General features: G+C 44.6%; 1 protein-coding gene and 1 long non-coding RNA gene across 2 annotated transcripts in view; both read right to left on the bottom strand.

Annotated features, from left to right (window-relative positions):
• Nucleotides 1-1,342, bottom strand: part of chmp1a (charged multivesicular body protein 1A) — a 42,831-nt gene extending 41,489 nt beyond the window's left edge. Inside the window, exon 1 of the mRNA XM_085913489.1 lies at nucleotides 1,166-1,342. Within this exon, the coding sequence (XP_085769615.1) occupies nucleotides 1,166-1,172 (7 nt within the window). The 5' untranslated portion in view covers nucleotides 1,173-1,342. The remainder of the gene's footprint in view (nucleotides 1-1,165) is intronic.
• A 912-nt stretch (nucleotides 1,343-2,254) lies between these two features.
• On the bottom strand, nucleotides 2,255-14,416 carry LOC147056206 (uncharacterized). Its single transcript, XR_015066339.1, has 3 exons — nucleotides 14,357-14,416; nucleotides 13,526-13,619; nucleotides 2,255-4,369 (listed from the first exon to the last, which is right to left on the bottom strand). It is a non-coding gene; the product is annotated as an uncharacterized LOC147056206 (long non-coding RNA).
• Nucleotides 14,417-14,822: the final 406 nt, after the last annotated feature.

Raw genomic sequence — 14,822 nt, 5'->3', positions numbered from 1 at the left:
CTTCGGAGCATCTTGTAAGAGTTTGAGAGATCTTTTACTGACTTTGCATCCATTGAGCCTGTAACCAGGTATTTGTGGTTTACATTTGGTGCAAATCAAATGAGAGAGACTAAGACCTTGCAAAAAGATAAAAACTAAATCCCAATGTGCACAACCTGGAGCGCAGGCGATGTTCTGGAAAATGCTGGTGGAACAGTATCCCAAAATCAGATGTGCCTTGAACCTGACATGAACTTGAAGTCTTTTTGGATCAATTTATCTGTGCGAATCTGCTTTCTCACACATGAAAATCATCAAGTCAAAGTACAAAGGCCGGGTCATACCAAAGACTATAAAAATGGAACCCATTGCCTCCCTGCTTGGCACTCAGCATTAAGGGTTGGAATTGGGGGTTAGATCACCAAATGATTCCCGAGAGTGGCACCGCTGCTGCTCACTGCTCCCCTCTCCCCCAGGGGATGGATCAAAATCACATGGGGATGGGTTAAATGCAGAGGACAAATTTCACCACACCCAGATGTGTGTGTGACGATGATCATTGGGACTTTAACTTTTGACTTTAACTTTAAATCAAGAATAACTAATGACCACCTTGTTGCTTGCCTACACCTTGCAAGCAGCGCCTACACTCCAGATTACCTGAAGCAAGCTCCTCCCAGTGTCAAGTCTAGCACTAAGGTAGGAAATGATTTAATTTTTGAAAAAAAAAAAAAGGAAAAAAAAAATCAGTCAACTGTTTGGGGGTGGGGGTTATTTTTTTTGTTGTTGTTCAAATTAAGGTCAGTTACAGTTATTGACCGTCATGCAGATTACCAATTCAATTGTGTGTGCATTTGTGAGACAAGAAGAGAGAGGGATCTAATATCTACTGGTTTGTTGAACAACAAGATACAGTGTTGTGAGATTAGTGGCCGCAGGTTGGAAATGACATGTCTGAGTTGATCTCGGGACCTTGGCTTCTTATAAAGCATATCTTGGGTAAAAAGGGTGAGCACAGCATTTGCCTCACTGTCATTATTGTAAACAAGACACTCGGGAAATTAATGCTAACACGACATGTTTTCAAACCATCTGTCCGAGCTAGCAAGCTAAAGAAAATAATATATTATGTGCAACAAAACATTTGTGTTGCTGGTGAGGTTAGGACGTCTGTTAAATAACCTACCGTCCATGTCGAAATGTACAATTTCCGCCTTTGTTTTGCTTGACAGACTGAGTCCAAATTCGCAGCCTGCGTCCTCCTTAGTAGTGTTGGTTCGTGAGTGAACAATTCGTTTTAAAGAACGAATCTTTTCAGTGAATGAATCACTTCCTAAAGTGATTCGTTCGTTTTTCGATTCGACTTCAACCAGTAGGTGTCGGTAATGCCCATTAAAGCTGGTGCCACCTCGCCGTAAAACAAAACGAAGAAGAAAATGACGTAACTTCCCGTTCACTAACGAGTCGTGAATTGCATTTCCCGTTCACCAACGAACGAATCAGTGAGTGAACGAATCAGTGAGTGATTTGCATTTCCAGTTCATCGCGAGAACGGATCAGTGACGGAACGAATCCTGGCTTTCCCGTTCGCGAACGAGTCAATGAGTGAACTGCCTTCCGGTGCATCAACGGATCAGTCAGTGGCATGTTGCGTGTCCTGGCGGAGGGGGGACGATTTGTTGAACGATTCGTCTGAACGAATCTTATGAGTGAACTAATTCTAAAGATTCAGTTCACCTAAAATAACTGGAATTCACATCACTACTCCGAAGGCCGTTTTTGTTTTTTGTTTTACCATGGTTTAGTCTACATACGTCATTTCCGGTGCGACCCAATCGCACGTCACGTGACAGTCGCGACACGAATGCCGCCTTGAAACAGGCCTTCGTTTCTATGGAGACGAACTTGTTTCTTATTATTACTTTTTAAAATATTTATTTAGGTACTCAGAACACAACTCCCAATAGGCGTCAAATATAGAAATGAAGAAATAAAGCACTCAAATCCAATGTTTTGTGTGCTTTGGAATTTGTGGTGGCAACATATTTGTATTATATAATATACAAATATACATATCATATACATTAACCTAATGTAACATTATTGGTTACATAAACCTAAGAAATTCCTCCCGCGTCTAAATTTAAACTGGCCCGAACCATTGTGTCATAAAATCAATAAAAAGTGGCCCGCTGCGCGCCCCAGAGCGAGCCACAGAAATTAAACTCGTCCTAACGGGAACGCGCACATGAGCCAGCGCTTATGATCGGTTGCGAGCGTGTCTCATCCGTACTGTTGGAATATTTTTCTAATTTAACATGAACTCGAGTTACTAATCTGACTCCAATTTGTGACTTTACCCAACTGCCACTCATCCAACAATATGCGCGCTCGTTCTGCAATAGAAAGGTATCAGGAAGCCGGCATTTTCACACACGAGTGGATTTATTCCTAACACACAAATCTAATACATCACCTGGGTCTCGGGTCCCTCTCAATACACCTCTGTACGCCTCTGTTGCCAACCAGCAGACGTACTCTACATCCGAGTTGCCCAGCCATTAGTTATACTACACAATATGCAAATGGCACATCAACAAAGGCATTCTGTCATTATTCTATTGGCTATGTGTAAACTGCAGTTAACTTTAGCTTGCTCTCATTGGTCTTTCTTCTCCTGCCGAATAACTTGCTCGCTCCTCCTGGTTGTAGTTTTCCATATAGGGTCACCAGTTGTTATCAATCAGCTGGCCCTGTGGGTCGTCCTTGTTGCTGCTCCTGGGTTATCTTTTTGTTCTGGAACGCAGACGTCCTCGCACCAACCACATATTTTGTTTTGTTCCCACTGTCACACACTCAGCAGTTTCATACTCTCATGCACAAGATGTCTAATGAACTATTTCAAGATCAAATTCTTATATTCCTTCATTCCCTCTCATGACCTCAGACTACTGAGGTCATCACTCGAATACCTTGTTTTCTTGTTAAACACAAGCTAAAAATCACTAGCCGTAAGCTAAAAATCAGCAAACAATTTAATTCTAGACAATCAGGAGAAAATTTCATACCCTCCCATGGCCCCAGGTCCCTGAGGCCACCTTCACATACTCACATCCCGGAGGGCCACAGCTGTCTCCGCCTCCTGGGGGTCCTTCTGAGGGATCATCATGTACTGGCCACCCGGAGAGAGTGGCCCCAACGTGCGTTCAATTGTCTTAACAGTTAATGATCTGATACATGGAATACAGCAACATCCGCATAACACCATAATAGCAGCAAACACAGTGATAGAAATCAGTACTGATGCAATCAAGCTTTTATATTTGCCAAAGACGTTTAACCAGTCAGAGTACCAACTGGTGTTCACACCTGAGTGCTCCTTCATTTTGTTACTTAGCGTGCGCAGACCCTCCAATGCCTTAGTGAGCCGACCGTCAGGAGACGTATTGTTGGGAATCAGAGTACAGCACTGATCCCCAAAAATACCACAGACTCCTCCTCTTTCCGCTAACACCATATCTAAACCTATTCTATTTTGGAATGCCATAAGAGACGTGGCTGCTAATTGCTCATGCACTGCCTGGAGTGCCGAGGTGGTGAAGTTCGCCAATCGTTGGACATTGTAGTGGACATAATTAATCCGGTCCACATTTTTGTTTACTGTAATGAGCAGGAAAATACTCTCCCATCCTGCCGCCACTTGATTCACCAATTTGTATTCATCAGGGACCCCTCTCGGAACTCCAATTGCATCTATGTACGTGGGGTCTCCTGCATTCAACCATTCTTGCATGTCCTTTTTCCTCCTCACAAGGAAGGGGATTCTTCCCCACCGTCCAACGCCTTCCCAATTTATTCTGGACACGTCTAATGCTGTCACACTAATTGGCATGATCAGCGTTACTAGGGCGCACTTACCTGAGGCATTGGAGGGAAGCCTATCGTACAACACTTTTGCTCCACACCACAGCCAAACATCAGCACGAGCTAGAGGGATTCCTGCTGGCAAAGACACATTTTCATTACACCATGACTCCTGGATATTTCCAATCCCAGGGCCAGTCCCATTTAACTTTAGGCAGGTGAAATTTTGTTGTGCAACATTGCCGTAAAAAATTGGCTTTTTCTTTCCTGTGGGCGTACCAAGGGCCAGTCCTGGTACCGTGGTTGATAATTGTCCAATTTATCTAACAAATCAAGCCATTGTTGAGTCCAGTTGAAATTTGTCACCCAAGCTTTCACCTGTATCGGTTGTTTATACCTCAGATTTAGCAGTGGTTGTTGTGTCTGTGGCTTCAGCGTCTTACCACCATCTTGCTCTGCTTCATACCATACCGTTCCATTACAGGAATGATACACCATCACTCGTTCTTCTTTCGCTCCATCACTTCTGAAAATAGTCAATCAAGTTAAACATTTGCATCGTCGTCGTCGTTGTTCAGACACTTTCGAGTCCGACTTGGATCCAATTCCCGCCATTGTCACATTCCCTCTCTTGACCTGCCTGTCCAGGCGGTCAACCTTTAAGCCCACCATTGGCAGACACTGTGCCCCTGTGTCCTCCATACCTTTGGCTGCTTCCTTCGGCCATCAATATTGAGGACGGCGGACCGGACTGGAGCAATCAACTTCCAATTGGATCGGCTGAACCGTATGACAAAAACCAACATCAAATGGACCCTGTGACCACAAGGTCTGTGGCATTTGATCCAGCATCGCCTGTGCAGACTCATGGTCCGTCTGTTCCCGCCCATGATGGCGGTCCAGGAAGACCAATTCAAGGTCTGACTCATCTACCATTTTTGCCATTGTCCTGTAACTTTTGGTTGCGGCCGAATGCCACACATCTGGAATCTCAGTCATCATCCAGTCATGTTGTTGTGTTAATCGTTTCACCATGGGCCCCAATTGGCGGGGCTCATGGCCTGGCGACACAGCCAGTGACACGTGCGGCAAACCTTCCTCACTCATTCGATACCATTGCTCTTGCTCCGGCGACAACTGTACATATGCTGCCACCCCCTCGGGGCCCACAAAGATGCATGGTGATTGTAATGTCCAATCATCTCCCTCAATTTCTTCAAACGCATCTCTATATATCTCATCTGATTCTCTATCATAATATAGAGTGCAATGCAATGGATCCACTGGGGGGTGGTACGGTGCCCATGCCTGGATCCACGGTTTCCACAAGAGGTACGTGGAGTAGACACCTCCCCCAAACGGAGTCTCAGGTTTCAATCTCGCCCAGTAGATTCGTGCCGTTTCTGGTACTGTGGGGAGTGGTGCCATCAACCACTGACCCTGAGGTGTCACAGGCTGGGAGCATTCCAGAACCTGTCCGTCAGGAAATGTCACTGTAAGTCCCTTCTCGCCGCACAGAATCTGGGCTCTCAATGCTGACAACATGTCTCTGCCCATCAAGTTGATGGGTGTGTCCATTGCATGAACATATGAATGATATAGTTTCTGTCCGGTGTTTGTGATTTCCGTTTTCAATGGCTGAGTAAAGGGCAGAGTCTGAGGACGTCCCGAGAAGCCGACCAACCGACTATTCGCAGTAATACTATACTCTCCTCAGACACCTTCGTTCCTGGGTACCACAATCTTGCGGGACCTGAAATGGACCAGCGACACAGACGCTGTCCGGAAGAAGGCCCAGCAGAGGCTGTACTTCCTGAGCCAGCTCAAGAAGTTCAACCTGCCGCGGGAGTTGCTGAAGACCTTCTCTGCACCTCCATCACTCTCTGGTTTGGATCGGCATCCAAACAAGACAAGTACAGACTGCAACGGACAATCAGGACTGCAGAAAAGATCATTGGAATTAACCTCCCATCTATCCTAGACTTGTACCTGTCCAGGACCAGGAAACTTGCAAGCAACATCTCTACAGACCCTTCTCACCCAGGTTACAGTCTGTTTGAACTACTCCCCTCCGGGCGGCATTATAGAGTCCTCTTCGCCAAAACCAGCAGGCACAGAGACAGCTTCTTCCCCCAGGCGGTTGCTCTGATGAACTCACACCAATCTTAGTGTCTCAGAGTCATTGCTGTGCAATAACATCCTGCTCTCCACACCTTTTTTGGATTGTCTACACCAGGGGTGTCCAAACTTTTTGCAAGGAGGGCCAGATTTGATAAAGTGAAGGGGCCCGGGGGCCAGTAGTTTTTTCGGACATTTTTTTAACTACAATTTCATCCAAATAAACACTGTTATAAAACAAATTTCATTCTCCCAATTGTCTTTATTTTTTAAATGACAAAATAACCAAATATAAGCCACTCAGGCAGATGTGAACAACTCTAAAAACACAAATTCTGCCTTTCATTCATATCTGAAGAGTCCGATAACATTGACTAAACTGTATGAAATACCTTAAATTTACATGAGTTTAAAATTATTTTCGCCTCATGAACATTTTAAACAGGAGTTATAAGTAATACATAAAATACGATAACATTGAACAAACTGTATGACCTGTATGTATGAGTTTAAAATTATTTTCGCCTCATGAACATTTCACACAGGGTTCACGCAGCCGGTTCGCGCGTACCCTTTTTACAACGGGTTTGTTTCCGCATTTGACTTGCGCATGCTCCGCATAGCAGGACAGCTGGAGTCATGAAATCACGCCGGGTCGCGCGAGATTACATTTCTGCGGCATAAATATAAAATAGCTTTGGTACGTGTGTATTAAAGCGCTGGTCAACAATGGCGGCGGGCCACATACTAAATATTTTATCACAGAGGCTGCGGTCCTGATGAAATTTGACCACGGGCCGCAATTGGCCCGCGGGCCGGACTTTGGACAAGCCTGGTCTACACTGTTTGTACTATGTGTCTTCTCTGCATCCATTGCAGCCTGGTCATCCTGGAAGAGGGACCCTCCCATCTGTGGTCTCTTCTCAAGATTTCTCATTTCCCCTAGTTGGAGTTTTGAGTTTTTCCTTGCCCTGCTGGGAGTTTAAGATCAGGGGATGGCTGAGAATATTTGTCATTTTCACTTGTCCTGAGTGTTGTTAGTTACCTAAATGTTGAACAGAGACTGTGACGTACCGGGGTCAAATTCCTTATTTGGCACGCTCAAACATGGCGAATAAAAATTCTTGAATCTTGAATCTTAGACATGTATATTTGTTCAGATTCGTTGAACGGGTAACACAAGTATTTTTGATTCACTTTTTCACTCCGTTGTTAAAAAATATACAAACTTAAATCCATGTCAGGAGCTTGTACTATTTCCTGTAATGATGGTACAATTCTGCAAACAGTTGACAGTTTTAAATATCTAGGGCAGGGGTTGGCAACCCGCGGCTCCAGAGCTGCATGCGGCTTTTTAGCACGGCCCTAGCGGCTCCCTGGAATAAATGCAAAAATGCGTGAGAATGGAAAAATTTGTTGTTGTTTTTTTACATATGGTTTTTATTTGGTAATCATGACACAACCATTCACATGCTGTAAAAATGTATGTACCGTATTTTCCGGACTAGAAGGCGACAGTGCGCCTTATAGTCCGGTGCGCCTTATACATGGATCAATTTATGAATTTGTTGATCCATACTGGTTGTACACAGTGCTCTGCCAAAATTTTCAGTACGTTTTAGTTCAACTAGTAAATTACAAGGTCGCATCGCTTACCAGCATTACGGCAACCGTGGTCAGGGGGCGTCACTGAATAGCTGTTGTACCCGTGAGGCTGTTTTATGTCAAAATAGGCTGCTCTGTTAATGTTTCGAGTAAATTTACGGATCGATATGGAAGGGAAACATAGGTAAGCAGTACCAAGGTGTTAGATTGAACTTTAGTCAGTTCTGATCATTTTATAAGATAGTTTGAGAAACGCGATTGTTTACAGAGGGCTCATTGGTTATTGGCTAGTGGATACATATCGCAACCCTAGTCAACCGCAGTTTGTTTCAGTATAGGTTCTACTTTATGCGCCTTATAATCTGGTGCGCCTTATGTATGGACAAATGGGGCGTTCATTGAAGGTGCACCTTATAATCCGGTGTGCCTTTTGGTCCGGAAAATACGGTAGTTGTAAATAGATTAAAAATACCGAATTTAAGAATGCATCAAATAGCAAAATTGCGTCATGGTCGACGACACAGCACAGGCGAATTGTAAACAAACAGGTGTGTGAGTGATGGGCCATGGATTCAAAAGGCAAAAAAAGAGAAAGCTTGCTGATGAGAAAAGAGGCTTTAAGAAAGAATGGACTGAATATTTGCTTTCATTGCCAATGCTGAAGCATTGCCTGCAAGTTTGATTTGCAATGAGTCAAATACCAAGAAAAGGACTTTGGAGCGACATTTTCAGCGAAAATATACTAAATTTGCTGCCGATCACCCAGTTCCAACTGAGAGGAAACGTGCAATTGCAGTGCTGGTGGTGAACATTGAGGACCGAAAAAACATTTCCAAGAAGTGGATTGCATCTCCAAACTCTACTACTGCTGCAAGTTTTGTTGCAGCCAGGGAGATAATAAAACGCGGAAAACCATACACCGATGGCGAGTACATGGATTCATTCATTAAAATATTAGAGTGCCTATTTGTGGACTTCAAAAACAAAACCGAAATCATTCAGAAAACTAAAGACATGCCTCTCCGCACAAACAATATCACAGATCACCAGATCAAGGACATCAATTCCGATATCGAACAGACAGCTCTGCTATGCAGGTACATGAACTCTAATGGGCCGCAAGAAGAAATGATCGAATTGATACCACTATTATTATTTTTTTAAATTATTTTATTAGTAGGCCTACAGCTTATGTCATCATGTCCAAACTCCGGCCCGCGGGCCAAATCCGGCCCCCGGTCAGATTTCATACGGCCCGCAGCTTCGATCTTATAATGTATTATTTATGGCCCACCTGCACTGTCAAACTGAATAATGAAAAAAAATCATGAAACTTGAAACTGTAATTCGTCCTATTACCGAGAAGTGGCAGCACCACCCCTCTCCGCTCATTTCTGCCATGGCGACTGCAAAGAAAACAAGGAAATTTCACATTGAGGGCCGTCGCTTTCAAGAGAAATGGGAATTACAATACTTCACTGAAAATCAAGGCAATTGTTTTTGTCTAATTTCTAAAGAGACGGTTGCCTTGTTTAAGAATTTCAACCCAAAGAGACTATCAGATTAAACATGCTAACACATACGACAAGCTAACAGGGAGTGACCGCACTCATAAAGTGAAGCAGCTCCAAGCTGAACTGGCATCAGAACAGCGATTCTTCACGCGGGGCTGTGAGTCAAAAGTAAATCAAAAGTAAATATTACTTAACATTAAATATTACGAAGTGGCCATGTTAATACTGTTGATGTTATGAACCTGTAGACGTGACACAAACTATTACTTTCTGAAAGATATTGTGAATGACAAGAGCAAAATTCATTTGTTTTAAGTTTTAATAATAACGGACAGCTTTGTATTACTTATGACTCCTGTTTAAAATGTTCATGAGGCGAAAATAATTTTAAACTCATGTAAATTTAAGGTATTTCATACAGTTTGTTCAATGTTATTGTATTTTATGTATTACTTATAACTCCTGTTTAAAATGTTCATGAGGCAAAAATAATTTTAAACTCATGTAAATTTAAGGTATTTCATACAGTTTGTTCAATGTTATCGGACTCTTCAGATATGAATGAAAGGCAGAATTTGTGTTTTTAGAGTTGTTCACATCTGCCTGAGTGGCTTATATTTGGTTATTTTGTCATTTAAAAAATAAAGACAATTGGGAGAATGAAATTTGTTTTATAACAGTGTTTATTTGGATGAAATTGTAGTTAAAAAAATGTCCGAAAAAACTACTGGCCCCCGGGCTCCTTCACTTTATCAAATCTGGCCCTCCTTGTAAAAAGTTTGGACATCCCTGGCTTATGTATTGACAGTCTATGTTGCCTTATAAAATGCTTTTAGATTTTGTGTCTCCAGACAGGTATGTTTTTTATTTTATTTGGGCCAATATGGCTCTTTGAACATTTTGGGTTCCCGACCCCTGATCCCCTCGATCAAATAAAAAAAAAAGTCTCATTTCCTTCCATCTTTCACGAGCGTGCGGGTGTCCGGAGTTGCCGCAGCCGTGCTTTGAGCTGCTCCTGCTTGGCACGCAGTTTGTCCTGTATGGCTTGACCTTTAACCTTTGATTAAAACCACACATTGATCATATACTTCATAAAGTAAACTTTGGTCCCAGTACTGTTTACCCCTCCCGGCACTGTTTTACCTTAAAAGTTAGAAAAAAACTTGCTACCCAACTGCTCTTTCTCTTACTTGGTTATTGTGACATTGTCTATCACAACGCTCCAAAATCGGTTCTAGCCCAATTAAACACTGCTTACAATAGAATTTGTAGATTTGTTCTCAGCTGTGATTTCTGTCAGGTCTAAATACCATCAGACATTATTTTACACACTATAACAAAGAGGAGAAGACAACCAGGATCGGTTTACTCGTGAGGAGAACAATGGAGAAAGGAAGCTCAGTTACAATCTCCATCAATTCTGAGTCCTTTCTCTGCGTACTCTTTTTAATGTTTTGGTTGACCTGGTTACAGAGGCGTTGCTAAACTAAAAGGAGGGGAGATTGTGGCTGTAGCAATGCTGATTAGCTAAGGAATGTAGTGTGGTGTGATCTAGCATTTAATTGTCGGCCCGTGACCCCCGCACTGGAATTGCAGGGTCTGTCCTCTTTCCTTAACTATAAGGAATGAAGTTCCTTTGAACTAAACAAAGAACATTTCGCCTATGCAAAGAAGCTCTGCTCATTGTTAGTGAAGGCCTCTTACAGAAACAAAACACAAAGATAAGGACAGGAAGGATACATTAAAACTGACGGGGATCAAAAGACATCCCTGGAGCTAAATAAGAAGAACTTAGTCAAACACAAAAAAGTTCAACTCGTAAAAGATGAGGCCCCCAGGTCAGGCAGGCCAAGGCTTCACCTAAATTATTCCAACAGTAGTCATGTCATCGGATTTGCGGCCGCATGTTTTCGGGTGAAGAGAGGGGCGGAGCTGTCAATTGATCACCACCTGGTGGTGGGTTGGCTCCGTTGGTGGGGGAAGATGCCGGTCCGACCTGGCAGACCCAAATGCTCCGTGAGGGTCTGCTGGGAACGTCTGGCAGAATCCCCTGTCAGGAAGAGCTTCAACTCTCACCTCCGGCAGAGCTTTTTCCACGTCCCGGAGGAGGCAGGGGACATTGAGTCCGAGTGGACCATGTTCCACGCCTCCATTGTTGAGGCAGCCGACCGGAGCTGTGGCCGTAAGGTCGTTGGTGCCTGTCGTGGCAGCAATCCCCGAACCCGCTGGTGGACATCAGCGGTAAGGGATGTCGTCAAGCTGAAGGAATCCTATCGGGCCATTTTGGCCTGCGGGACTCCGGAGGCAGCTGACAGGTACCGGATGGCCAAGCGGAACGCGGCTTCGGCAGTTGCTGAGGCAAAAACCCGGGCATGGGAGGAGTTTGGCGAGGCCATGGAGAATGACTTCCGGACGGCTTCGAGAAAATTCTGGTCCACCATCCGGCGTCTCAGGAGGGGGAAGCAGTGCACAATCAACACTGTTTACAGTGGAGATGGTGTGCTGCTGACCTCGACTCGGGACGTCGTGAGTCGGTGGGGAGAGTACTTCGAAGACCTCCTCAATTCCACTGACACGCATTCCATTGTGGAAGCAGGGCCTGGAGACTCTGAGGCGGACTCTCTGGGGTCGAAGTCACTGAGGTAGTTAAAAAACTCCTCGGTGGCAGGGCCCTGGGGGTGGATCAGATCCGCATTGTAGGGCTGTCATGGCTGACACGCCTCTACAACATTGCGTGGACATCGGGGATGGTGCCTCTGGATTGGCAGACTGGGGTGGTGGTTCCCCTCTTTAAGAAGGGGGACCAGAGGCTGTGTTCCAATTACAGGGGAATCACAGTCCTCAGTTCTCAGCCTCCCTGGTAAGGTCTATTCAGGGGTGCTGGAGAGGAGGTCCGTCGGGAGGTCGAACCTCGGATTCAGGAGGAGCAGTGTGGCTTTCGTCCTGGCCGTGGGACAGTGGACCAGCTCTACACCCTGGGCAGGATCCTCGAGGGTGCATGGGAATTTGCCCAACCAGTCCACGTGTTTTGTGGACTTGGAGAAGGCGTTCGACCGTGTCCCTCGGGAGATTCTGTGGAGGGCGCTTCGGGGGTACGGGGTGCCGAGCCTGTTTCACCGATGCCAGAGTTTGGTCCGAATTTCCGGCAGTAAGTCGGATCCGTTCCCAGTGAGGGTGCCCTTTGTCACCGATTCTGTTCATAATCTTTCTAGGCACAGCCGAGGCGTTTAGGGGGTCCGGTTTGGGGACCTCAGCATCGCGTCTCTGCTTTTTGCAGATGACGTGGTGCTGTTGGCTTCTTGAGGGCGTGATCTCCAGCTCTCACGGGAGCGGTTCGCAACCGAGTGTGAAGCGATCGGGATGAGGGTCAGTACCTCCAAATCTGAGTCCATGGTCCTCAGTCGAGTGTGAAGCGGTCGGGATGAGGGTCAGTACCTCCAAATCTGAGTCCGTGGTCCTCAGTCGGAGAAGGGTGGAATGCCCTCTCCGGATCGGGGATGAGATCCTGCCCCGTGGAGGATTTCAAGTATCTTGGAGTCTTGTTCACGAGTGAGGGCAGGATGGAGCGCGACATCGACAGGTGGATCGATGCAGCGTCGGCAGTAATGCGGACTCTGTACCGGTCCGTCATGGTGAAGAGAGAGCTGAGCCAAAAGGCAAAGCTCTCGATTTACCGGTTGATCTATGCTCCTACCCTCACCTATGGTCACGAGCTATGGGTCGTGACCGAAAGAACGAGATCTAGGATACAAGCGGCCAAAATGAGTTTCCTCCGCAGGGTGTCCGGGCTCTCCCTTAGAGATAGGGTGAGAAGCTCGGTCATCCGGGAGAGACTCGGAGTAGAGCCGCTGCTCTACAGCCTACCAAGCATGTTTTTGGGATGTGGGAGGAAACCGGAGTGCCCGAAGAAAATCCATGCGGACACGGGGAGAACATGCTAACTCCACACAGGGAGGGCCGGAGGTGGAATTGAACCCACACCCTCCTAACTGAGAGGCAAACGTGCTACCCAGTGCGCCACCAAGCCGCCTTTGCTCTATATAGAGATATAAATTTTAATTGAATAGTCACAAATTAGCATTCTCTGCACATTATATTGTTTCTACAAAACATTGAAAAATTTAAATAGGCCCCCTTTTTCAACTTTAATTTCTAACCCTTCCAAAGGTCTCATCACACCCCTGATCATGAATGCCGTTCATAGGCCAGTTTTAATAGCTATTACAATCTGTCTATTCACTCAGACTAATTTGCAGAACACCGGATTAGTGTTTGCGAGACAAGCAGTGACTGACATGAAGACGAGCCAGAGTATGAAAAATGAAATAATTTGCTTTTTAATGCTGCTTTTACTCAACTCTAAATGTGATTAGGTTATAGGTTGGTATGGAAATGAGTGCATACAATATTTAAGGATTTTATAAGACAGAGGCATGTTTGTTTACCTGCTTAACATGTTTCAGCCACTTTCTGTTGCCTTCCTCAGAATCCTGCATACATGTATGGACCACGCACTAGCCCACTGAAGCCTAATGGGGTCTGGATCAAGTCAGAAGCAACAGTCAGGTAAGAACAAATAATTTCTTATTTATGATTTATTTACTGTTAGGTTAAAGATAAATGTGTTTCGTTTGTTTTAGTTTGACCTTGTACTTGGGATATCTATTGGCTTTGCAATACAGTTTTGTCATGTTGTCAATATTTCCAGTAATAAATTCTGTAAAACTCAAAATTAAAAATCAAATTTCATTTATTACACAACCTACATTTTACAAACAAGTATAGCTGAACTGTGCAGCTTTACAAGCACTGCCTCTTTCACTCTGACACATTATTTACATGCCTAAATGTGTGTGGTGACTTGGGCATTAAAACTTAAAAGGCATAGTATAAAGTCTTCTTTGTTTTAATCACTATAATAAATTAGTACATTACTGTGTAACGTGGGACAGCTAACATGCTTAAGAAATTAGCACAATCCTATTTGAAAGTAGCTGCGCGCTTTATGTGATATGAATAGCAACACACACCGCACACGCGCATATCCACGCGTGCGCGCACACACGCGCGCGAGTGTGCGCGCACACACACGCAAGCACTATTAGTAAGTGAACGTCATTTGATCTGCCAGTCAATCTAATATGCTCCGTACAATGAAAGGATCTGTTGCTATATCATGACATTTTAAACTTTCCACAGTTAACTATGTGCCTATATGCTTTTGGCAAAATGGTGATCTAATTTCTCAGCAAATATTTGGTGGGAATTTTTCTTACCCGAAAATAAGACGCCTGATTCACCAAAACCCGCCTCCGCCGATGCTTTGTCATTTTGGGGTGCGTTCAGTGACCACTCACAAAGTCGGACTTCAAATTTACATGTAAAAAAAATCTTTCAATGCACCAAACAGTGCATTTCGCAGCGGATACGTGAAAACATTTTATGATTTATTTGACGCACAAAAAACAGAATAGCTGCATATCGACGCAAGTTGCAGAGATGATTTCATGATGTCAAAAAGTGAGGACCCAGTCATTTTCTTGGATGGGGTTGGGCTGCTGCTTAAAGAGTATGAATGGGCAGTACTGCTACAAGATGGGTGAATGGCAGAAAGCACCACTTTAGGGGTGTTTTGGTGAGAAATGAGCATTTTAACTGGGACGAATCAGACAGTACAACCAATTGCAGAGTGACACAGACTTTATTGTTAAAGGGGAAGATGGAGGGCTGGAGTGGTGATCG

The sequence above is a fragment of the Syngnathus leptorhynchus genome, chromosome 6 (genome assembly GCF_054491065.1).
Source record: "Syngnathus leptorhynchus isolate UIUO chromosome 6, UIUO_Slep, whole genome shotgun sequence".
Lineage (NCBI taxonomy): Eukaryota > Metazoa > Chordata > Actinopteri > Syngnathiformes > Syngnathidae > Syngnathus > Syngnathus leptorhynchus.
Note: the sequence above shows the minus strand (reverse complement) of the source record. Positions and strands in the feature narration are given on the sequence as shown.